The 22,992-nt window shown below is 56.5% G+C and overlaps 1 protein-coding gene across 15 annotated transcripts in view; it reads left to right on the top strand.

Moving 5' to 3' along the window:
• Positions 1–22,992, top strand: part of BIN1 (bridging integrator 1) — a 55,716-nt gene that overhangs the window by 23,745 nt on the left and 8,979 nt on the right. For 6 of the 15 annotated variants that reach the window (XM_016157075.2, XM_016157079.2, XM_016157081.2 and 3 more), the window contains exons 2-12: positions 6,338–6,418; positions 9,832–9,886; positions 10,090–10,184; positions 10,399–10,494; positions 11,538–11,645; positions 12,508–12,600; positions 16,298–16,383; positions 16,581–16,656; positions 17,967–18,049; positions 21,151–21,298; positions 22,679–22,807. In XM_016157075.2, coding sequence (XP_016012561.2) covers positions 6,338–6,418; positions 9,832–9,886; positions 10,090–10,184; positions 10,399–10,494; positions 11,538–11,645; positions 12,508–12,600; positions 16,298–16,383; positions 16,581–16,656; positions 17,967–18,049; positions 21,151–21,298; positions 22,679–22,807 — 1,050 coding nt within the window. Of the gene's footprint in view, positions 1–589; positions 741–6,337; positions 6,419–9,831; positions 9,887–10,089; positions 10,185–10,398; positions 10,495–11,537; positions 11,646–12,507; positions 12,601–16,297; positions 16,384–16,580; positions 16,657–17,966; positions 18,050–21,150; positions 21,299–22,678; positions 22,808–22,992 lie in introns of those variants that run through there. The other 9 variants (XM_016157078.2, XM_016157083.2, XM_016157085.2 and 6 more) reach the window with 5 other exon arrangements.

Genomic DNA, 22,992 nt, shown 5'->3' with positions numbered 1-22,992 from the left:
GGAATGAGGCAGGGCGTGGTGGGCTGTGGGCTGGCCTCTCTCCCTTGCCTTCTTGCTGTCTTCCAGGCAGGCAGTGCTGGGATCCTGCCTGAATGGCTTCTGGGTTCTAGAGGATCCGAGGAGTGTGGGAACAGGCTTAAGCCACTGTGGTGTTAGATGCCTCACCGGGGCGGCAGGGCTTCTGCAGCCTCAGAGCGGAGGAGCCTGAGGCTGGCTCTGCGCTGTCCACACCCTCTCTCCAGCATGGCCATCTTAGTATATGTGGCAGAGAGGGGAAAGGAGGCAGCTAGAGACACTCACAGGAGGGAAGCCCTGGGGTGTGGGGAGGGAGTCAGAAATCCAGGGGTCCTTTGGAAGAATATCCCATCTTGGCAGGTCATCCTGGGGGAGGGCAGCTCTGGCCACTGGGTGGCCTTTGGCCTGATTCCAGTGGCCATGCCTCACTTTTCCCTCTTGGAGTGTCACCCCCAGAACAGAGCCCATCTGTGTTTGCTGAGTCATCTGTGGGAAAACCTGGCCTTCCACCTGCCTGTTCTTCTGTCTGTCTGCCGCTGCCTGTCTGGGAGCCTCTGTCTGAGCGTGCGGAGATGTGCATCCTGTTGCTGTGGTCCCATGACCACAAGCTCTGCTGGGAGGAAGAAGTGAGGTGGCACCACCCACCACCCTAGTGTGGCTCCCTCTGAGACCAAGGCTGACGGAGGTGGCGGCCAGGCTGGTGCAGAGAGAAGATGATGAGGAAGGTGAAGGCATGATGGGGTTTCAGCAGCTGGGTAGTGGGTCTTTAGAGGGGAGCTGGATGAGGCCCCCCTGGTGTGTGTGAGTGTGAGTGTGAGTGTAGGTTGGGTTGGGGTTCTGAGAACACTGTGGGTGAGGTGTGTGTGGCCGTGTGAACAGCTGTGATGGATGCTAGGGTTACTGGAGGAGCCTCCAGCTTTTCTGCCTGGCCCAAAGTCTGGGAGCAGGGCTGACTGGGATGTTAGTCCTGCCTTCCTCGGACTTCCCTCCTGAGCCCTTGGGCTTTGCCCTTCTCCTGTGCCATGCCATTTGGATGTAGGTCTGTGTCTCCCCCAGTGCAGGGAGTCTGGCCACTCTCTGGGAGTCATAGGCCCTTGGGAGGAGATGGCCGGGGCTCAGGGTTCAGTAGTGCAAGCAGGGCCACCCAGCGTCAGTGCAGTAGGTGAGTATGCAGATGCTCATCCACACTGTGTTGGCCGGCTGTAGTGGCTTGGACAGGGTAAGGTCTCCTGGTGCCTGGCCTCCAGATTTGGAGCTTGGGAGCAGCGGACTGTAAGACCTTAGGCTCTGTGTCCTGATTTATCTGTGCTCACCTGCCATCTGTCATATGGGGTTGAAGACACTTACCTGTTGCCAGGGATTACTCGGTGTCTGTAAAATACCATATTCGGTGGCCAGTAACTGATAAACTGTTCTTCATTCACATAAGCCTGGCCGCAGCGGGCCTTTTGCCCCTGTAGGTTTGGTGGCCGTGCAGCACAGCTGTGCAGAGCACCTGTGCATATTAGTAGGCTTGCCTGTCGCCTGGCCTTTTGCTGGCCAGGGAGAGGAGCAGAAAAGGCTGGGCAGGATGCCTGTAACAGCCGGGAGTTGGCCAGCTACAGGCTCTGTCTATGCTCTAGGCTGTGAGAAAGGCCACAGCCATGACGCTGGGGGAGGGGCACCTCTGTCCTCCATCACTTCCGGGCCACAGGAAGCCCCTGTTGAGCCGGGTCACCTAGAGTCACTCATTTGCGTCTGGTGAGCCTCCTGCCTCCCCCTGGGCGTGGCTTTTGGCATGATTCACAGCCCAGGCTCAGAGAGGCCTAACTGGATTTGTCAGAAGGAGATTTTTTTCTGCCTCCAGCTCCTCTCTCTGACTTGCCCTGTTCTGCCCTGGATTGTATTTCTGGGGCACTTCAGCTCCACTCCTATCTGGCTGAGCTGAGGATGTGTTGAGAGGAAACACAGTGGCACCGATAAGGCTTCCTGGACTCTTGGCACCCGGGCTGCTGAGCTCGTCCCCATGCCCTCCTCCTGGGCTAACACCAAGTGTGGCGGGGCCTGTGCTCTGGTACTCTGTCCCCTCATCAAAAAGCCTCCCTTTGTTTATTACAAAGGTACATGTGTGCGATAGGTGCATGGTAAGTGTGACACAGGAGTGTCTGGGGCTTCCCTGCCACATAACCCTGAGAAGAGAGTGTGACTCCTGACTCTCAGACCCTCCTGCTCACCTGACTTCCGCTTATCCTTCAAAATCTAGCTCAGCCATTCCAAATTCTCTGAGACCCTGTAGGTCAGGCCCCTCTGGACACTCGCAGTCCTCCCGCTGCCCTTGGTGGTCTGTCTATGAGCTTAGCACAGGGGTGTCTCCTAAGACATAGGAGCACCTATGTCCCCAAGGTCTATGGTCTTTGGTACAGCTTCCCTCTCAGCGAGTGGCGGGCTCTGTGTGTGTGTGTGTGTGTGTGCGTGCGCGCCCTAGGTGAAGACACTAGTGGGGATTGGAGAAAGCAGCCTTGCAGCCTCCCCCATGAGGATGAGGACAGATCTTGGCATGGCTGAGCAGCTTTTAGGGGGCAGGAAGGGTCGGTGTTGCAGTCTGGGCACCCAGTGTGTCAGGAGTCCCAGTTATGGATATAGGAAGCCAGTAGTGGTTGAAGCTGTGGGATTTTATTGGACTGAGTTATGTCCTGGACTCTGCCTTTAGGCAAGCAGTGCTCAGCTCTTTTTCCTTCTAGCAGCCACACTGGGAGCCCCTCGAGGATGGAGACTCAGGCTGTGTGCTTCCCTTCCCTCACCTTTAAGATGGGGGATGATTTAAATGAGGGTTAAAGGAGGCCAAGGCCAGCATGCACTTCCTGAGCATTTTCCTGAGCCTTGGCCACACTGTGGTCGCAGTATTACTTCCATATCAGAGGCAGGGCACTGAGATGTGGAGAGGTTAAGCAGTTAGCCCGAGGTCACCCGGAGCTTCCTGGTCTGGTCCCCTCCATATCACTTCTTCAGGTCTGGGACCCATTGCAGCAGGCTTGGGTTACCCAAGACCAGACATCATATTAATGTGAATTCCAATTTGAATCCTCATGTTAACAGCTGCTTCTCATGGCTAGCTTCCTGTGTGTTAGGCTGAATGCCTTCTGTGCATGACCCTCCCATTTTGCATAAGAGGAGACTGAGGCTGACAGATGGGATGTTTTGTTCAAGGTCATGATTCTGGCCTCAAAGCCCATGGCTCAGGTTAGCCAGTGGCCACCAGAAACATATTATGTGTGTGCTCTCTGCCCAGCCCAATGTAGGAGCTGGGGATGTAGGCCTGGACACTGTCCCTGACCTCAGGCTGTTCATATGGCTGGGGCAGGACCAGAGGCAGATAGATACTTGGGCACCATTGCATAGCAGTGAGGAGAGTGGGTCCCCAGCCCTAAGTGGTACAGGTGTAGGAGAAGGAGAGGGCAGGGGCAGCTTTACAGAGGAGGTATCGCCTGAGCAGGCTCTGAAGGAGGAAAGGGCCTTGCTGTATGCACGTGCATGCCCATGCATGCATGAGCAGCGTGTGTACACGTGACTTCCGTCTAGCATTTTGGGATGCTGTCCGTCTGGACCTGGCATGAGGCTTGGTTGGCGTCAGTCCTGCCCCCCGCCCCCCGCCCCGTTGTGTGAAGGCTGCTCTGAAGGCCTTTTAGGGGCTCACCATTACTTGAGTATGTGCTACAGGTCAGGTACAGAGACATGTTTTACAGACATGAGCTTAAGGTGGGTGCTAACGGTCTCTTTATTTTCCAGATAAGGCATTTGAGGCAGAGAGACAGTAATAGTTCTTCTTCTCAAGGGTCTTCTCATTGCCTCACATGGTCTCACTGTGGCTGGCCTTTCTCAGGGCCCGAAGTTCTCCCTGGTGGCCATCTGAGTGGAGCACACAGTTCTGTCTGGGGGCTGGGGCCGGCTGTGCATGTCTGTGTGCACACTGGGAGCTCCAATGGGAGGTGGAGATCTTTGCTGATTAAGTGGAGGACCAGGGAGGTGGCCCTGTCCACCCCCTGCCTCTCCTTCTCCCTCCTCAGGGCCACCTCCCTGGTCCTCTAGGCTTGAGGGCTGGCCAGGCCCTGATCCTGCTCCCCGGGGGCCTCTGGCTTACTCAGTGGTTCACTGACTTCTGCACATAGTTTTCTGCCCAGGGGTCCATTTCTCTCTTTGCAGGTGGCGGGGCTGTGTAGTGGCTCTCTGATAGGGGTGACTCAACTACCCAAGCTTGGGCACCTCCACAGCTGCCCCATTTCCATGGGACCAGCTGGATGTGCCTGCCATGGGAGTGGGGGCCTGTGGGAGTAGTGGTTTGTTTTGCTTTCCTGCTGTCACCTTAGTGTCAGTGCTCAGTATCCAGCTGCACTTGCCCCATAGAATGTGTCCTGACTGTAGCACAGAGTTGTTGGTGGGCCATACCTCAGTGCCCGCCCCCTGCCCATCCTGCCACTCACGCCCTCCCTCACCATCCTCTGTGACCGTTAGCTGCCTCGAGTGACTCAAAATCCCCTGGTAGTGTTCCTCATCTTGCCTTACTGCACAGTCTTACCCCGTCTTAGCTGTTGCCTCCCTCAGAAAGTCCTCCTTGATGGGATCTCCATCTGGGCTCCCACAGCCTCCCTCTCTCCTGGGGCTGGGCTCACATCTGATTGATCTCTATTGCCCTGGCAAAGATTCCTGGGACTGGGCACCAAGCAGGTACTTGGTGGGAGATGACCAAATGCACGACATGAGACGGAGAGGACCTGAGAGTTGACTGGTCTGCTGTGCTGTCCTGGGCCAGATGGAGAAGGAGCGGCAGGACAGTGCAGTCCCACCTGGGCCATTCAGGGGTAGGAAGGGTCCAAACTCTACTCTGGAACTGGGTGCCCTTGGTCTAGGACCTGAGCCTGGGTCCTGAGCAGGCAGAGCTGACATTCCAGACTATGCCACCCACTCCAAGGTCTTCAAAGAGAGAACACAGCTGAGGAGAGTGATGGTGGAGGCCAGCTGGCCTCAGACAGCTGCTGAACTGGCCGCCCTGGTCCTGTAGGGCCCAGCCCCATCGGGTACTCATCCTTGCACTGTCCCAGCTTTTTAAACTCCACCTGCCACCCCCACCGCCACTTGTTTGCTTCTCATTCTCGTTGGGTTTCGGCCACTGCTTCTGCTGAACATCTCTGTTATCCTTTCTGCGGTCTCTGTCACCATCCTGATCTCCACTTCCCCCTCTCCCTGTAAACCCCACCCCCATCACAGCCTCAATGTCCCCTTTCTGCACTCCTGTCTCTCCTCTTTCTCGTTCTGTGCTCTCCCCACAATTGCCCCACCCCTCCTTGCCTGTTTATTCTGTGTCTCTCTACTCCCTTCCTCTCTCTCTTCTCTCTCTCTCTCATCATAGAGATCTCAGGAACTGGAGGGGAACCTGGGAGAACTCAGCGGGCCAGCCCTTCTTGCCAGAGTTTGCTCTCAGGCTCCTCTCCCGACCTTGGGTTTCTCTCTCTCTCTTCCCACCCATCTCTCCACTTCTGCCCTCCACCTCCTTTTTGCCACACAGCTGAAAAGGAACTTACCAGTAGGGAGAGTCTGCTTCTGAGATTTCCAGTTGGGAGTAGATCCTTGGGTGTGGCCGTGAGGCCCTGTATGTCCGTGCATATGTTCCTGCGGGCTCTGGGGCTGGGCCCAGTGTGGCCTGCTGGGCTGTGGAGAAGGGGAGCAGGGTGGCTAGAGTAGGTTGCATCTGAAAATCTAGTCAGGTTGGGAGCTGACTCCTAGCAACCCAAAGAGCCCGACCCCTGGCTACCTTGTCCTGTGTGGTTGGTTACCTCTCATCTCAGGGGCTGCTCTGCTCCTCCCTCTGGAATTCATGAGCCTTGTGCCCAGGATATGGAGTTTTGTGGGGAGGGGGACCACCCCTACCTGGTCCCTCTTGTGTTCAGCTCACTCTTCAGCTGCCGGGGTGGGAGTCGAGCACCCAGGGGTGCAGTGTGAGATCATCCTGATTTCTTACGGTGTCTTTGAAGCCCTCGTCCTCCTGGTTTCTGTCACTACAGTCAGCCTGTCCTAAGCTCCTCCTCTTGGCTGATGGGCAAGCCCTGGAAGGAGGCTGGGGAGGCCTCAAGACTTGATGGACTCAGTCCTGCCCTTGGGGATCATAGCTGCTGTGAGACCAGAAGGTCTCAGCATCCTGGGCTGGAGATTTTGGCTGTGGGCTTCCCAGACCCTGGCCAGGGTGGGGGGGGGGGGAGGTGGTGGCTCTGTTATTGGTACCTGGGGTCTTTTGGTTTGGCTAGTGTCTTTCTCAAGGTAACACTCTCCCCCTCTCCCCCTGCCCCTGCAGGTCCTTCAGAAACTGGGGAAGGCAGACGAGACGAAAGATGAACAGTTTGAACAGTGTGTCCAGAATTTCAACAAGCAGCTGGTGAGTGCGGGCAGCCCTTGGCCTCAGGGAGGTCCTGAAAGTGAAACTGTGGCCACTGGGGTGGGGGTGGGGGTCAGCGGCAGGGTAATGTCAAAAGCCGAATCCGTGGAGCAGGGGAGCTTGGAGAAGGGGGCCGGTGAGGGCTGGCAAGGTCACGGAACACTTCCTAGGTGAGGGGAGCTTGGCACAGAGCATGGACTGTGAGAGACAGGAGGGGGCAGGGGCACACCTTTGAGGTGGCCATACCTGTCTTTGGGAGCTTAGCTGAGAGCCTCTGAGGGCAGGGATAAGAGCCCTGTGTCTGTCCCCCAGACCAGTGATAGGAGTTGTTTCAAAGGCCAGGTAGGCGCCGTGAAGGAGACGACTACTGCCTCTGTAGCTCTGGGTGAGCCCCTGCTCCTTTGGCCTCAGTTTTCTCACTTGTGAAATGGAGGCTTGAGCAAGAAACCTGAAGTCTCTGCTTCTGATCCTGTCTCCTGCAAGCCCCTGGGGCACGTCCCTGTTCAGCTGGCTTTCTCAATTGCGGGATGCTGCTCTGAAAGTCATTTGGGGGTCGTCGTTACTAGAATATGCTTGCTCTGTATTTTACAGACATGAGTTTTGCATCCTTGAGGCAGCACTCGAGGCTCAGAGAGATTAAGCAACTCTTTCAAGACCACATACCTTATATGGGGGTTTGGAGGTTTAAATCCAGATCTGTCCACTCCCAGGTTCACACTCTGGAGCTAAGCCCCAGTCCTGAGGGCTAGGGAGAAATGTTAGGGCAGCTCCTGAGCTGTCGCTTGGGGAAGGGGACCTAATGGGACTGCCCTAGAGCATGCTGGACTATTTGGCAAAAGGTGAAGAAAATGTGGATCTGGGGGCTGAGGTTCCTGCTGGTCTGGCCCCAGAGCTGTGACCAGAGTGTTGCTCTCCTTATTTGTCCCTCAGAGTCAACCCCTTTGGGCCCTTGGCTCTGGACAAGAAGTCGCTCACTGATCCTTGGGCAGAGGGGCCAGGCAATGAAGCTAGGGCTAAAGATAGCCAGTGCTGGTGGCTGTCGGGTGGCTCCCTGGTTGTGGACATGGAGTGGTCACTTGAGCTGGGACCCTGTTCATTCTCAGGTTTGGTGGGGTGGCCGGCTTTTCAGGGGCCAAGAGTGGTTGCAGGAGGGGGTGAATTTGAGGTCTCATTCAAATCTTGGGATAACCTTTCTTTGGGGGTTAAGGTGGCCAGGCGCTTCTCGATTTGATTGGTGTGTGTGGGGTGACTAGACCCTGGGGTGACATTCTGGAGGGAGGGAACATAAGGAGCTGAAGTGGCTGGGCCTTGCCAACCTACAGGGCTGGCAGGACCCTGGGGAATGCAGGGCGAAGATCAAGCTTGAGAGGCCCAGAAGCTGAGCATCCTCTTGCTCTTCATCTGCAAACACCACACACGGTGGCCCCAGTGCCAGTCGGGCTGGGGTGGCAGGGAATGCGGTCTTTAAGGGGGCAAACTCCCACTCCTTCCAGTAGAGATGGGCCCTAGGAGAGGGGATAGTCACCTGCTCTCACAGCCCCTTCTGGGCCCACTCAAACTGGCAGTCACAGCACCCCTGCCTCCTGTCTGTGCACTGAGAAGTCCTGGAGGGCCCTCTTGTTCCCCCTCCCCCTGAGAACTGCACACCTAGCTCTCCTGGAAGCCCCCCAGGTCCTCCAGGTGGGCCAAACTCTTCTCCTAGGGGTCACCTGCAGCCTGTACCCCAGGACTTATCGTGGCTGTTGGTTTATCTGTCACCAAGGTGGAGCAAGTCTTATTCCTTCTTGTCCCCATGGCCCACTCGGGGCTCTGCTCCAAGAGGATGTTGCTACTGATTGAAGATTCTCTGATATTGACTGCAGAGGACCAAGGGCCAGCTGGAGGCAGAGGGGATCCATGCAGGAGGGGCACCTCTGTACCCTAGACCCATTGGGAAGATGGAGGCTCCATCTTCAGGCCATTGGTGGGAGTTGATGTCAGGCATGGTGGGGAGCACCCTTTCGAGGGAGGTACAGGGATGCCAGCCGAGCCACCTCCGCGGAGCTGCAACCACAGGCGTTGGTGCTGGTCTGTGGTGCCCTTGCAGTCCCCCTAGTCTGGAGCCTGGAGAGTAGGTCCAGAACTTTATCGTCTCCCTAGCTGCTCTGCAAGGAGTATGTTAGAGCCCCAGGAAGCTCTGGAGAGCTGTTTGTCAGATGCCCATTTGGGGGGGCCGAGGGAGCCAGTGTGGAAGTGAGCACATGCATTCTGTGCCGGCTGGCCTGGGCACTGCCCTGAAGGAGGCCGCTGGATTGGGGAGGGCTGTGTCTGACCTTGGGGACTAACTGAAGCCAGCTCAGAGGCCCAGCTGCGCTTGGCACGTGGGTGGCAGGCCCCTCGCACATCTGTGCCCCTGTGTGCCTGCTCACAGTATGGCCTTGTTTGCAAGGCACAAGGGGCCCTGGTACAGCCTGATGCCCAGGCAGGCACAGCACCTCACCCCATGGGTGACTACTTCCTCAGGGTGCAGAGCAGATAGGCACTGGTGGGTGGTGGGGAGAGGAGCAAGATGAGGGAGGCTTGGCAGATAGGAAAGTTGGGTTTAGCAGCAGGACGTCCTCCCCAGTGTGTCAGGTCCAGCGTGACGCTGGCTTTAGTACCCATCAACCCATCAACGTCTCCCCCATCAACCTCTTACATCTTCTACCCTTCCTCTCAGCTGGGCTAGTGTCCTGAGAGTCCTACACATGGCTCTCACACTGCTCTGCACACGGTTCAGCTATCCCCTTCCAGACGTCCCCACTCCCCCTGGGGCCGTCCCTTGTCCTGGCATGGTGTGGCAGGAGCCTGTTGGGCTTGGGCACCACCTGAGCTTTTGGAACAAGGGGCTGGAGAGTTATTCCACCCTGCCCCTACCCCTGGCCCCTGCTTCTGTGTTCGTTGGTCACCTTGTCCACAGTTGTCTGAGAGCAGGCCTGCTGCCCACTGGTCCCGTTATATACATGTGTTGTGTTGTGTGTGTGTCATTCAGCAGAGCCTCCAGTGTCTTGTCCAGGGCAGAGGAGTCTGTCTGCCTGCCTTTCTTACAAGGCTGAGGATAGTACCTGGAAGAGACAGGTGCTGACAGACTTAGGATGAATGTCCTGTTGGGCACAGGGCTCCTGTGGCAGAGACAGAGCTGAGAACACAGTGGGTGCTCAGTGCATGCTGGTGTCCAGAGAGGCGATAGCTGCTGTGCTGTGAGTCCAGCTGCATTCCAGGTCCTGGCCCGGGGACGTTTACACAGTTCTCTTCTTCAGTCCTCCCAATGCCCTGATGAGGAAAGCTGGTCCACGGGGGTCCTTTGTTTGTCCACGAGGGAGTGCAGGAAGGAGAAGGAGAAGTATGGGGTTTACTCTCAGGATCTCACCTTGTTCTCAACTTTCTCTTTGCAGAATGAGGGCACCCGGCTGCAGAAAGATCTCCGGACCTACTTGGCCTCTGTCAAAGGTAAGAGGCAGACCTGTCCTGGGCAGGCCGGGCTTCATGGGACACAGGGAATGGCCTCCCCATGTAGTGTTGGGAGGGGAGGCAGGGTCTGTGGGGTAAGGGCAAGGGCTATTGTGGAAGCCCATGTACCTCTTAGGCTTTTGGGGGATACCCTGTCCCGGGCCCTGTGGCCCTGGCTGAAGCATGGCCTTTCTGTCCCACAGCCATGCATGAGGCCTCCAAGAAGCTGAACGAGTGTCTGCAGGAGGTGTATGAGCCCGACTGGCCTGGCAGGGACGAAGCGAACAAGATAGCTGAGGTGAGCTGGGCAGGGGGCTTGGCCCTCCCACAAGGTCCTGCTGGCTTCCGCCGCCAGCCCATTTTACAGATAAAGAAATTGAGGTTCTGAGAAGCCACCGAGCCAGGAAGTGATGGGGCGAGAGCTGACTCCCAGGTCCCAGGGAGGCGAGGTGGGCGTTGGGGTGGCCAGTGGCCCTGGTGATGCAGTCACATGCTCTTGCCTCCTCCTTCAGAACAATGACCTGCTTTGGATGGATTACCACCAGAAGCTGGTGGACCAGGCGTTGCTGACCATGGACACGTACCTGGGCCAGTTCCCTGACATCAAGGTGAGAGGCTGCATGTCGAGCTGCCAGCATGTGTTGGGGAGCTGGAGAGAGACAGAAGGATTGGGGCGGGGGCAGTCCAGGGCTGGCTCAGGCACTGCGGTGACTGCGCGGAAGCTAGGTGTCCCCTTTGCTGGGCACTTCATCTCTCCAGGACTGCTTCTGCTGAGGCCGGCTCACCAGCCCCCAGACCTGGGCCTTTCTGAGCTGGGAGCTTCCAGCTGTGGGAAGGGACCCCACGGTGCATGTACGTGTGTGTGCCCTTGTCACTTTAGTGTGTGTAGGACTGAGTAAGACATATTAGGGGGATGTTCGGCTTGGGGGTTTGTGCCTAAAGGTGCCTTGTGATAGACTGTGTGTGCTCGGAAGGGAATGTATACATAGTTATGTGTCGCCCCTTATCTGGTGGTGTTTGTGTGATTGTATATGTTCACAAAGCCAGCTGCCTCTGCTGGTCTGTGGATGTGCTGCAAGTTGTCAGTGTACCAGGGTCTCCACCAAGGCCTGGGTGCTTCAGTCATGGACGAAGAGGGGTCTGGAGTTCAGGTGATGACCTGGTCGTGTTCCATGCTAGCCCTCTTGGCCACCCAGTGTAGATGCCTCAGGTTCCCCGAAGTGCCTTGTGGGGATTGTGGAAGGGAGGCCGATGGTTCTGGCCCTGGAGAAGAGAAGGCTGAGGCCCAGGAGGCATCTTCAAGGATCTGAGGGCTGGGCCAGGGAAGAATCTTGGTCAACGCAGTGCTGGCCAGTGGGTACTGACTCATAGGTTCATATGGCAAGGAAATGGTTTGATCGTTGTATAAGAAAGGACCTCAGAGGGCACAAATTGCTTTGAAGGTGTGAGCTCTTTGCCACCAGAAATGTTTGAACAGCTGTGTCTCAAGCATGAGATGTGGTTTTTGAGCCTGGGGTTTACTGCTTAGGCCCTCTGGCCCCATCCAAGTCCCCTGCCCATGACACAGTTTCTCTGGGCCCAGCTGGGTCAGCATAGCCATAAGCCTTATGCCAGGCCCTGTTCGGCTACCCACTCCTCTGTCTGTCCCTAGTCACGCATTGCCAAGCGAGGGCGGAAGCTGGTAGACTATGACAGTGCCCGGCACCATTACGAGTCCCTCCAAACGGCCAAAAAGAAGGATGAAGCCAAAATTGCCAAGGTAAGGGCTGGAGAGGGGCCAGGGCAGAGTGTTCAGAGAGACAAAGCAGGGAGCTTGGGTGCCCCGCTCCGGGAAGCCTTCCCCTTGCACTGGGCTCATCTGCCCCTTTGCACCCTGGTGCTCACACTCCCCTGGGGGTGGGAATCCTTGACCCCGACCCCGTTATGGAATGGTTTCCACCTGTGACTAGTACCAGGTCCAGGGCTGGGGTGGAGATGGGGCTGGGCCCTGGGTGGGTGAGTAAAAGGTCCTCGTGGTCCCCTGGGTGAGGGACCACCTTCAGCTCTTCTGTGGTGCCTGCCCTGACTCCTGGCCCTTTCACTTGCGCTCAGGCCACCTCCCAAGATGAGAAAAGGCTTGGGTTTCACTGGCAAGGCCCCACATGGCCTGCTGTGCTCTGAGTGGAATTCTATCACAGCATCCTATGTGACCCTGTCTCCACTGAAATAAGCTGGATGGTGGGGGTGGAACTGGGTGTGAGGGGGTAGGGATGCACAGGATTTGGGCTGGCCACACTCTCCACTCTCCACATGGCCCCAAGGGTGAATCCTCCTATGCCCCCTCCCTCCCACACTCGGTGGGGGCGGGGGCGGACCGTGCTTGCTGAGCCCCTCTGCCCCTGCTAACAGTTCTCACATTTTGGTTTGCAGCTGGAGTTCACCCTCTTTTGTGCTCCACTAGGGGCTTTCCTTAATTTTCTCAGCCTGCTGTTGGGGGCTGGCACCCTGGAGAGGCTGCCAGCTTGTCTGCCACCGCGTTCGGGACGTTTGGACTTGGTGTTTAATATCTGTGTCTCTGTTTCTCTCCCGTCTCCCTCCTGTTTCTCCACTCTCCTTTGCCTTACCCTCCCTTCCCCCCGCAGCCTGTCTCGCTGCTTGAGAAAGCCGCCCCCCAGTGGTGCCAAGGCAAACTGCAAGCTCATCTCGTAGCTCAAACTAACCTGCTCCGAAATCAGGTGACACTGGCTTCTAACCTTGCACGTGCTGGCGCCTTCTGGTCTGCTGTCCTGTCCTTGGTGCTGGGCGCCTGTCTGCCCAACTGCCCTGCACTGCCCTCGGTGGGGAGGGCTTGGACCTTTGCCCGGGTTGGGAGGCAGAGTTGTTTTCAAATGCCTCTGCTGGGAGAGCTCCTGCTTCAGCTGCGACCTGAAGTTATGTGGGAGGAATAGAGGCTGTGGGCTCTGGTTGACTGGGCCCAGGTCTGTTGCTCAGCACCCAGGTCCCTGGGAGTGCTGAGACTCTCTGAAATCCTATCCTCCAGGAGCCCAGGACAGCCTTGGAGCCAGCCATCTGTCCTCTGTGAGGGTTCCTGCAGGGGAGGGACATAATGTCACTGGGGTGCCTGTCTGGACATGTATTGTCCTTCAAGCCTCATAGGAACTGTGAGGTGATCCTGATTTACTGAGGAGACAAAGCTACAGAGAGGCAAAGTCTGCCCAGGGTCCCAGAGCCTCTTACTGGTTGAGTTGGGGCTCACTTGACTCAAGGCCTGGGCCATTCTTTTAGCTCCCTGGCCCAGGGCTCCATGTGGGTGGTCCTGTTACAGTTGGCTAGACTCATGGGATCCCTTGGGACCCCTTGTGGGCCCCCATAATGCCTCTGGAAGAAATACTGAGAGGGCTCTTCAGTATGGCTAGGATGCTGAGACCTGGGGTTGGCTCTTTGGGAGTTTCACGGAGGACAGTTTGCACCATAGAGGTCCTGGAGGGCTTCTTAGAGGAGGCTATTGGTACAAAATTCCTGATGATACTACTACCCTGGCAATACTCTTCTCAGCCTTCTGCTCTCGGAATGGACCCAGTGTGGCTGCTGTTGGGTGTAGTGCCCTGGGAGAGGTGGTCTTGTGGTTTTCTCCAGTAAAACTGATGTGACTCCAGCTCTCCTTTCATAGTCCTGGGCTGGGGGCAGGCAATAAGCCTGACCCAGGAGGTTGGGTTTCTCTCTGGGCGGCTGCCCCATTTTTTCTGGCCACCCTCTGATTTTATCATCTTCAACCCACATGTATTGAATACTGTGATGTGGAGATCTCTGGGCTCAGCATAGGCTCATAGTCCAATTCTTTACCTGACCTAGCTGATTTCTTTTAGGGCAAAGCTGTGGGCGGATTTTGGAGGGCAGAGTGACCCCAATCTCCAGAGTCTTGGGGAAATGCTTGAGGGAGTCTTTGATAGGCCAGTGTCTCCTCTGCCACAGGAGGTGCGGGAAGAGTGAGGGGCTGGAATGGGCCTTTTCTGCCTTTAAAGTTCAAGACTTCTGGCTGGAGGGAGAATGGAGCCACTGACCCAGAGCCGTGGTTTCTGCATAATTTTTCTGAAATGGGTTTGGCAGGAGGCCAGGTGACCATTTTTGCTGCGTGGGAGTAGCCCCCGAGAGACTGTGGGGCCAGGATGAGGCCCGTGGCTGCTTTTGGGTTCCTGGGATGGGTATGGTTGGGGATCCTGTTGGGAGGGCCCCACACCCTGACCCTTGGGGGGAGCAGCAGGGGAGGCCAGAGCACGTGATCCCATCTTTGGATGCTGGACTACAGACATTTCGCCTTTCAGCCAAATTGGCTTTCCCATTTGGATCTAGTTTTTATTTGAGCATATACTCCTTCTGCCTCCACCCTGCCTCATGCCTGGCTAGAAGCAAGGGAGGCTTGACGCTTTCTGTGGGCAGCTGGCTGGTTGTGAGCTGGGCATTTGGGGCCCAGGGCTGCCCTCCTGGCTGACTTGACTTTGGGGAGACTGTAATCTCTCGAGCTGACCAACTCCAGGTGTCCCCTAGGCTAATTTTGAGCTATTTGCACTTACCATAGTCTCTGAAAACCTGCCTGCAAGACCCCGGTGCCCTACTGCATGGTGAGTGGGCCGGTTTTGAGTCTGCCACCCATGTCTGTCTGTCAGCATGTAGCAGGGCCACCAGGACTACAAGTCCTTTCCCACAGTGGGTGGCACCGCCCTCCCTGCCACCCCAGTGCTTCTGAAGGGTCTAGGATATGAGAATGCGATCCAAAGGGAATAAAAGACTCAGATCCTGACCTTCGGGAGCTCTAAAACGGAGCCACCCTTTTCTTTGCATTATTGCTGGGACGTGGGAAAAGGGCTTGGCACACAGTGATGAGATGCTGTGCCATTGTCACGATTGTTTATTGGGGAGTTAGGAGCAGCATTGTGAGCCTGAATATTTGTGCAGAGGTGGTCTCTGCAGGCACAGAACTGGGGTGGTTTGGGTGGGCTCCTGGGGAACATGGGACTTGGGTCAGACTCTTGGTAGTGGGGTGGGAGGTGTGCATGACAGTGAGAGGTGCTCATGACCAGACGTGGACGTCACTCATCTTGTGCCCACAAACCATCATCAGTAGCCTCCAGTCAGGCATAGGGGTGCCCTGAGGTGTAAGGCAGGCGTGGCCTAGCCCATGGCCCAGAGGGCACAGCAGATATGATCCATCCTGGAGCAGCTGAAGCATACACGGTTAGACAGGGATTTCTTTTTTCCCCTTGTTCTACCTTTAATTTTTAAATTAGATTTTTAGAAGTTAGATAAAGAGCTCATGCTCACTCTAGCAAGTTCCAACAACCTGAAGAGGTGGTGGCCTCTCTTTCCTCTGGCCCCACTCCAAAGTCACAGGGCTCAGCTCTAGAGATAGGGCTTGTCCTGCTGCTTGAAGCTGGATGGAACAGCTTGGTGGGCTTGGGGAAATCTCGTGCTTTCTGGCAATTTGGCATTCAGGTCGATTGGCTGCCTTTTCCAGAAGGCCTGAGAATTTGAGGCTGCTGGCAGCAAGTTTTCTCGTGGGTGGGGCCTGCCACGTTCCCGGGCTGTGACTCAGACCCTGAATCCGCGTCACTGTTTCCACCAGCGCCCTCCAGAATGAGCCAGCAGAGCCCCTTCTGGGGTCCTGTGACTCATCCCCACCCTCTTCTGGCCCTCTGCCTTCAGAGCAGGCCACCTGCTGCTCTATTTCCCTATACTCCGGCTCTGTGACGGGAACTTAGTGCCACCGTCTGGTGGATGTAGCAGCTGCAGTGAGCAGGGCTTGCCCTGGAGAAGGTGAAGGCCTTGGAAATGGACTCAGGCACCCTGCCCAGCTTCCCAGATCCTTCCCACCCTGGCCCTGCCCTCCACACGTGGGCAGGTGGCAGAAGCAGAGGGAGGGTGGAAAGACTCTCCTGAGGAAGTGAAATGCAGGCTGCCAGCTGAGACTGAGGAGGAGGCAGCCCTGAGAAAGGGGAAAGGAATCCTCAGGAGGGGGCGCTAAGGCCTGGGAATTGGGCAGCGGGCTGACACCTAGCCTGAGAGGGGTTCACGTGTAAGGGGACAGGGTCCTTCCTCACTTGGCTGGGTCTGGGTCTGTCTCTTCCCCCTTTCCGCGCCCCAACACCCCAGGCCCCGTGTCTTGTACCTTTTTATTGTGCCCCACTGATCCCACCTGCACAAGAGAGTGGGGCCCTCCCCTTCCTGGAGCAGCCCCTGAGGTCCTGGCTGCAGGGCTGCGAGGAGCTGCAAGCCGAGGTCTGCCGCGGCAACCACATCGAGTTCCACCTCCATCTTGCCCAGAGTGCACTGGGTGGGAGGTTGGGGTATAGGTCATGGGGGCGGGCCTGGCCTGGCCTGGCCTGGGCTGGCCAGGACATAGGCCCAGCAGAAGGAATGACAGGCCCTGCTCCTCAGGCCGAGGAGGAGCTCATCAAAGCCCAGAAGGTGTTTGAGGAGATGAACGTGGATCTGCAGGAGGAGCTGCCTTCCCTGTGGAACAGGTGAGGCCAGGAGGTGGGGGAAGAGCCTTGGCCTCCTTCAGGCTACACAGCTGTGTCATGTGCGTCTGCCTGGGGTGTCTTGTGCCCTCTCAGGGTTGTGTCTCGTGTGGGTCGAGGCGTATCAGCATGTGTGTGTGGCTCTCCTGGGTTGTCTACCCTGACCTGAGTGTCTGTTTCACCTTCTCTGCATCCTGTAGCCGTGTAGGTTTCTACGTCAACACGTTTCAGAGCATTGCGGGCTTGGAGGAAAACTTCCACAAGGAGATGAGTAAGGTAGGTTCTGGTGACTCTGTGGGCCTTAGAGTCACTCTGCCCAAGGCCAGGGTTGGAGGCACAGGGGGATGGCCTGAGCTCCTTTTCTCTGTTGAGGTTCTGCACACACTAGTGACCACAGAGTCCCTTCTGGCCCTGGAGAGGAGCTGCCTAGACCCAGCCCCCAAAGAGCTCCCCATCCAGAGTGCTCCACCCAGTGGGAGCTGCCGGGCGTGCTGGGTGTGCTGGGGAGGCCATCAGTGGGGCTTGAACATCTAGCCCCACATCCTTCCTGCTTCCTGCCTGGACAGAGCCACCTCCTCTCAAACTATACATGTGTTCTCAGGCAACGTTGGCCCAGAAAATGGTGGTGGCGTCTCAGTTTGTAGGCAAATGATAAATACATTGCTAGTGTTTTGTCAGTTTTTAATGTTCTTTCGCGTGTGTTAAGACACTGAAACAGGTCTGCTTTCTTTGCCAGAATCTGGTGTAAGAAGGGACCCGATTAGCTTAAATTCCTGTGTTGTGTTATTTTCATCTTCATCTAGCTGGCAATTAAACTGCAAAGCTGAGTTGGAGGAGCCTGGTAGTGGCGGCTTCCTTCTGTGGTGCAGTGGGGGTGCCCAACTCCATCCTGTGGGCTAAGATGGTGGTGGTGGACGCCAGGCTGAGGGCAGGGGGGGGGCGGGGGGGAGGAAAGGCAAGCCCGGGACCTCCGCCACCCCGACTTCCTGCTTTTTGGGCTGTCCCTTTCCTTCTTTCTTTTCCTTCTTCCCTTTAGAGATTTGAGATAACTTATTAAAATTTTAAAAACAGGGAGAGGTGACTTGAGGAAGAAAACATTTATGTAAGGCAGGAAGAAAGTTCCTCTTTGAGCATCCCCAAAAAAGGGAGATATTCTCAGTAATGAGAATCACCGTGTGCATGGGATAAACCTCCTCTCCTGCCTGTGCTTCTGGTGAACTCTCTGGCAGTTGTAGTGTGGCCTGAAAATATCTTGGGGAAATGACCTCGACAATGAGAATCAACAATTAGTTTGCAAAAACAGTTAAAAAAATTTAAGAACAGTATAAGCTCTATGTGTCATCTTAGGAAATCCTACACGTAGAAAGAAGAGAAAAGATGGTCCCAAGAAACCATAAATGAGCAGCGCAGCTCAAATCCTCCATTTCTCCCACTGATGAGAAAAGAAAGAAGAACTTGTTTTCAGTAGGGGGCAGTGAGGCAAGGAGGGGGTTAGAGTAGGGGGAGAAGCAGTGATGTTATTGGGGAGAGTGAGGTTGTTTGGTGGCCCCAGAGGCCCTCCTACCTGCTTGCTGTCCCACCTGCAGCTCAATCAGAACCTCAACGACGTGCTGGTCAGCCTGGAGAAGCAGCATGGAAGCAACACCTTCACGGTCAAGGCCCAGCCCAGGTGTGTGATGCTCACCACTCTTTGGGCCGAGGGTGGGTGTGGGGAGGTGTGGACCAGGGCTGGCTTCTGTTGCTTCCTGACTCATGCAAGGCTAGGACAATGTTTGTTTTTGTGGCCCCAGGGTTTGGCCTTCTTGGCTTGGCTTCCCTGTGCAGGTAAGGGCACCCCCATTCCCCCTGTGTCTCCCTGAAGCCTGCACATTACCTGAGCCTGGACTCCCTTCCTTATCTGTGAGATAGGAGCAGCCAGGGCACGTGCATAGCTTTGGGAGGAGGGTGGGAAACTAAGTGATTCACAGGCACAGAACCTTTGGAAAATGAATGGTCCTCTTAGAGCAGGAGGTGGTGCCACCATTTCCCTGTCCTGCTCCCAGGAAGCCCAAGTCCCAGGATGGTGGCATTCTGCACACCCGAAAAGGTGTCCATGTTCCTGCCCTCAGCTACCTTTTGCCTCACCTCCCAGGAGACTCCTGTTTCCTTAGGGGAAAATGCGAGGGAGGAGGGGATGGGTCTTGCCCTCTGGCTATGGCTCATGGGAAACAAGCAAGTCTGAGATTCCTCTTCCTTTCTGGCCATCTCAGCACAGTGTGGGGACCATAGGGAACCTTGCTTTCCGTCTATGAAATGGGGGGATTGTACTTGCTTTTTGGGATGAGGGGGGTATTACCTAGGACTAAGAAGGTATTCAGTGATTATTATTGCCCCTTTTTTCCTCCGAAAATAAAATATGCGTGATGCAGAGGGGCCCACAGGGTGCCTGGGGCTGAGGAGCAAGCTGGGTGGGGTGGGAGGTGTGTGTGTGTGTGTGTGTGTGTGTGTGTGTGTGTGTGTGTGTGTTGGGGGGAGGGGGAGAGTAAAGGCCCAGGGGCAGTGTCCCACATCACTACAGGGAGGACTGGCCTCCCCTTGAGCTGCTCGGCCTGGTCTGGAAGGTTGGAAGTACCCAGGCTGGGTGAGGAGGGGCAAGCGGTGGCCGTCCAGGCTGCTCAGACTGACATTCTGTAGGAAAGGGGCTGGTCTGAGGGTGAAGGGAGGGACGTGGAGGCTGGTGAGTCTCCTTCTTTAGGCATCCTGGTTGCCTCCTCTCCCAGGGCCCCACACTGGCCAGCTGAGCCCACTCTTTCCTGGCACTCTGGGCCCCTGGTGCTGCTATGGGCTGGACCACGGGCATTGCGGTGGCCAGCGGTCTCCCCAAGTGTGAGCCTCCTGCACCCCTGTGTTAGGGCAGCCCCCTCTTCTGCTTGTTTTGTCAGCACCATCCCAGGGTACCTGACACCATGTTGAGGCCAGTGGGGCCCCTGAGACTGGACGATGGTGGGCCGAGGGGGAAGTTAAGCATTCATCAAGGTCCCTGGGTGTTAGGGGAAGCTTTGCCCCTTTGTGTAACCCCTTCGTGAGGGGTTGCTGATGAGGGACGGGGACAGGCCAGCCCCACACCCAGCTTTCCCCCAAATGAAGGCCTCTGCGTCCCATCCCCACAGAAAGAAAACTAAACTGTTCTCCCGGCTGCGCAGGAAGAAGAACAGGTACCGGCCGTGAGTGCTGCATTGTGGGGCGTCCGAGGCCAGCACGCTGGCTGGTGGCCCCTGTGCATGCGCCTCGTGCCCTGCCCTGAGGGCACCACTAACCCCTAACCTGCCTTCTGTGTGTGGTGCTGCCCGGCAGGCCGGGGCTGCGCTGTGCCGTGTGTGCTGCAGGACAGGGCAGAGGGCTCATCGGGCGGGAATGCTGTGTAGACAGCGGAGCTCGGCCGGAGCTCAGGGTAGCGCCTTCCTCTCTGCACTGCTGATCATCCGCCAGCTGCGGGCTGGACCAGGAGCATCAACAGATGGAGAATGGCACCAGAAAGGAGGCCTGGGGAGGCTTGGGGAGGGCTGCTGTGGCACAGCGGTGGTTTAAAATGATGTGTGCGTGTGTCCTGTACTTATATTCTTTAAGGAGGCAAATACAGCCCATGAAACACAAGTTCAGGAAAGATGAGAAGGTGCCAGTAATGTCTCCTTCATGTCTGTCTCATCATCTAGACACTCCCTCCCCCAGGTGACGTGGTTACTAGTTTCTTTTGTGTCCTTCTAGACCTACCCTGTCCATCCCTGTGGCCACTGGCCTCATGGGGCTGGCTAGCTCTTGGACTGTGGCCAGTGTGACTGAGGAGGTGAATTTTTAACTTTATTTAATTTAAATATAAATGTAAACAGCCACCTACAGCTAATGGCTAGTCTTGGTCAGCATTGTGTGTAAGTACGAATATAAGTGTTTATTTTTTGCCCCCTTTGCACCCAAGTGGAGGTTCATGCACATGTTTGCCCTGGTTTTCGGTACTGAACGATATGGCTTAGAGACCTCGCCCCCAGCATATCCTCTGTGAGGGCACCGCCTTTACTCACCCACCTGCCCATGGCCTCTGGGTGGCTTCTTGTGTTTTCCCAGAAGGGCATGTGGGAGCAAAGGTTCAGACATAGTGATGGCATCATGTGGGTGGGAGTGTGTGTGGGGAGCAGGCTGTGCTTGGCATTTTGGTGTGAGTGGGTAGACAGGGAGGCAGCCAAGAGGCCTTGGGGGTCAGACTGAGATGGGGGCTGCTGTGTGGTGTGAGGAATGAGACTCACTTTGCCTCTAGGATGTTTTGCTTTCTCCTGTGGGGAATTCAGACTCTCATACAGGGCCAGCCTGATGCAGGCCTGTGGGGCGGCTGGGCTACCTCTGGCGGTGGCTCCCAGGGTCCTGCTCCCCTCCCCCGGGGACTGCAGGCCTCCAGCTCGGAGTTCCTCCATGTGCTGTCATTGTCTCCAAGACAGGCCCCTGCTGCCAGAGTGTGCAGTCTCATTTCCACCCATTCTCAGGCACAGGCTCACACAGTTTCACACAGGGACATTGCGTTTTCACAGTGAATCTTTGTGGATACACCTTGGAGGAAAACAGCCTCAGTTTTGCACACTGATCTGCATGCTCATACGTATGTACACACATATTTCCACACATGGACCCCAAAGCATCTGCTTGTGCACATGCCCCATCATACGCATACCTGCAGATCTGCACACCCTGTCTCAAAGGCCAGGACCTTCCCCCACTGGGCTCCTTATTGTCTTGCCTCCACAGTGACAACGCCCCTGCAAAAGAGAATAAGAGCCCTTCGCCTCCGCCAGATGGCTCCCCTGCTGCCACCCCTGAGATCAGAGTCAACCATGAGCCTGAACCAGCCAGCGCTGCCCCCCCTGGGGCCGCACTCCCCAAGTCCCCATCTCAGGTAGGCACTGCGTCTCCGTGACCGGTCACCTCTTTTCTTTGCTCTTCCTTTTGCTTTGCTGTTATCTACCCCTCCTCCCCTCCCTCCCCACTTCTAGTCCTCCATTTCCTTCCTGGGGTTTTGCCCAATGGGGGCTGAGCCTGAACATTGGTCTCCCTTGGGCCCTGCCAGACACAGGCTCTCCTCAAGGGCCCTGGGCCCTTTCAGGGGCTTCTGTGACTGCCTGTTTCCTCCTCAAGTGTCCCCCTGCCCTGCTGCAGTACCCTCTCTTCCTTCTCTCCCTGGCTTTTGGGAGGCTTGACTTCCTCCAACTGAGGTGCAGGCTCGGTCCCTAGCACCAGAACGTCCAGGCCTGTGGAAGCAGCTGCCTTCTCTGTCCTCACCTTCTCTCTCCTGCTTGGGACTGTCACGAAGGACCTTCAGAGGGGCTCAGTGAGGGGACTGCGAAGTGGTGACGGGGGACAGGCCCTGGGCTTCTGGTCTGGCCCCTCTGGAGTGCCTGGCCCCCACCCCCACGAGGTTTCTCTGCGTTCTGCAGTGTCCCTGGGAGCTGCAGGCCTGGCTGAGCCTTGGTAGGCTGTCCTCCATGCCCTTTCACTCCTGGCAGCAGCTCTTTTGGTTTTAGGCCATCACTCAACTGATTAGGGTAGAGATGTTAAGAATGGTGATGAGAGCCCACACTTGAACAGCACTTACTCTGGGCCAGACACTCTGCCAGCACTTTTCATGTTTTCTTTCATTAGATCCTCACAACTACCCTGTGAGGCAGATGCTTTTTATAATCACCCCACAGTGACAAATAAGGAAACCCAAGCTTTGGGGTGGGGGGAGTGCTTGTTGTGTGACTTGCCTGAGGTCCCCCCAGGTGTGCAGGTGTGTGATCCCCTTCCCTAGGCCTCCTCTGGGCCCTGGCTCTGGATTGGCCTCCACAGGTCACTGAGGAGGCCAAGCTGGAGCTTGTCCAGTGGGACACGCAGAGGGGCCCAGGTGTGCAGGAGAGCGGAGGCCGCGCGCCTGGGCTGTGTCTCGGTTGTTGTTTCTCTCTGTCTTCTTACCATGTGGTAAGCCCTCCTACCACCACTGCCTTCTTCTTCCCTCCTCCTTTCTCTTCTCACACCTCCTTCCCCACCTACCTCTCCTCTCCCCTCTCGTTTCTTCGTTCTGTACAGTGTTTCTGGACCTCCTGCCTTGGTCTCTTTTCTGGGGTGGTCGTGGTCCTGGTGTGTGTGACTTGGGGAGCAGCGACTCTTCTTGCTTCATCTTCCCCAGTGGGGCCATGGCCTGGGGTGTGACTAACCATGGCTTTGTCTCTGTCTCCCCCCAAACCCCATGCTCTGCTGTGCCTCCTTGTGTGGCCCCTCACCCGCGGCCGACCCACAGCTCCGGAAAGGCCCACCAGTCCCTCCGCCTCCCAAACACACCCCATCCAAGGAAGTCAAGCAGGAGCAGATCCTCAGCCTGTTTGATGACACGTTTGTCCCTGAGATCAGCGTGACCACCCCCTCCCAGGTCAGCCGCGGCCGCCGCGGCCCAGCTCTCCCCTCCTCCCGCTCTCTCGGGGCATGCATGGCCTTCACCTCCATTCCATGCCCTGTGCCTCTGCCTTAAGAGCCAGGAATCTGGCTGGAGAGACCGGCCTAGAGCCTCCCTCTCATTCATTTGTCTGTCCCTTCATCTATCATCCTTCATCCATC

This window comes from Rousettus aegyptiacus, unplaced genomic scaffold, assembly GCF_014176215.1.
Source record: "Rousettus aegyptiacus isolate mRouAeg1 unplaced genomic scaffold, mRouAeg1.p scaffold_m13_p_2, whole genome shotgun sequence".
Classification (NCBI taxonomy): Eukaryota; Metazoa; Chordata; class Mammalia; order Chiroptera; family Pteropodidae; genus Rousettus; species Rousettus aegyptiacus.
The sequence above is the reverse complement of the archived record's forward strand: the minus strand, read 5'-3'. Positions and strand labels throughout refer to the sequence as shown.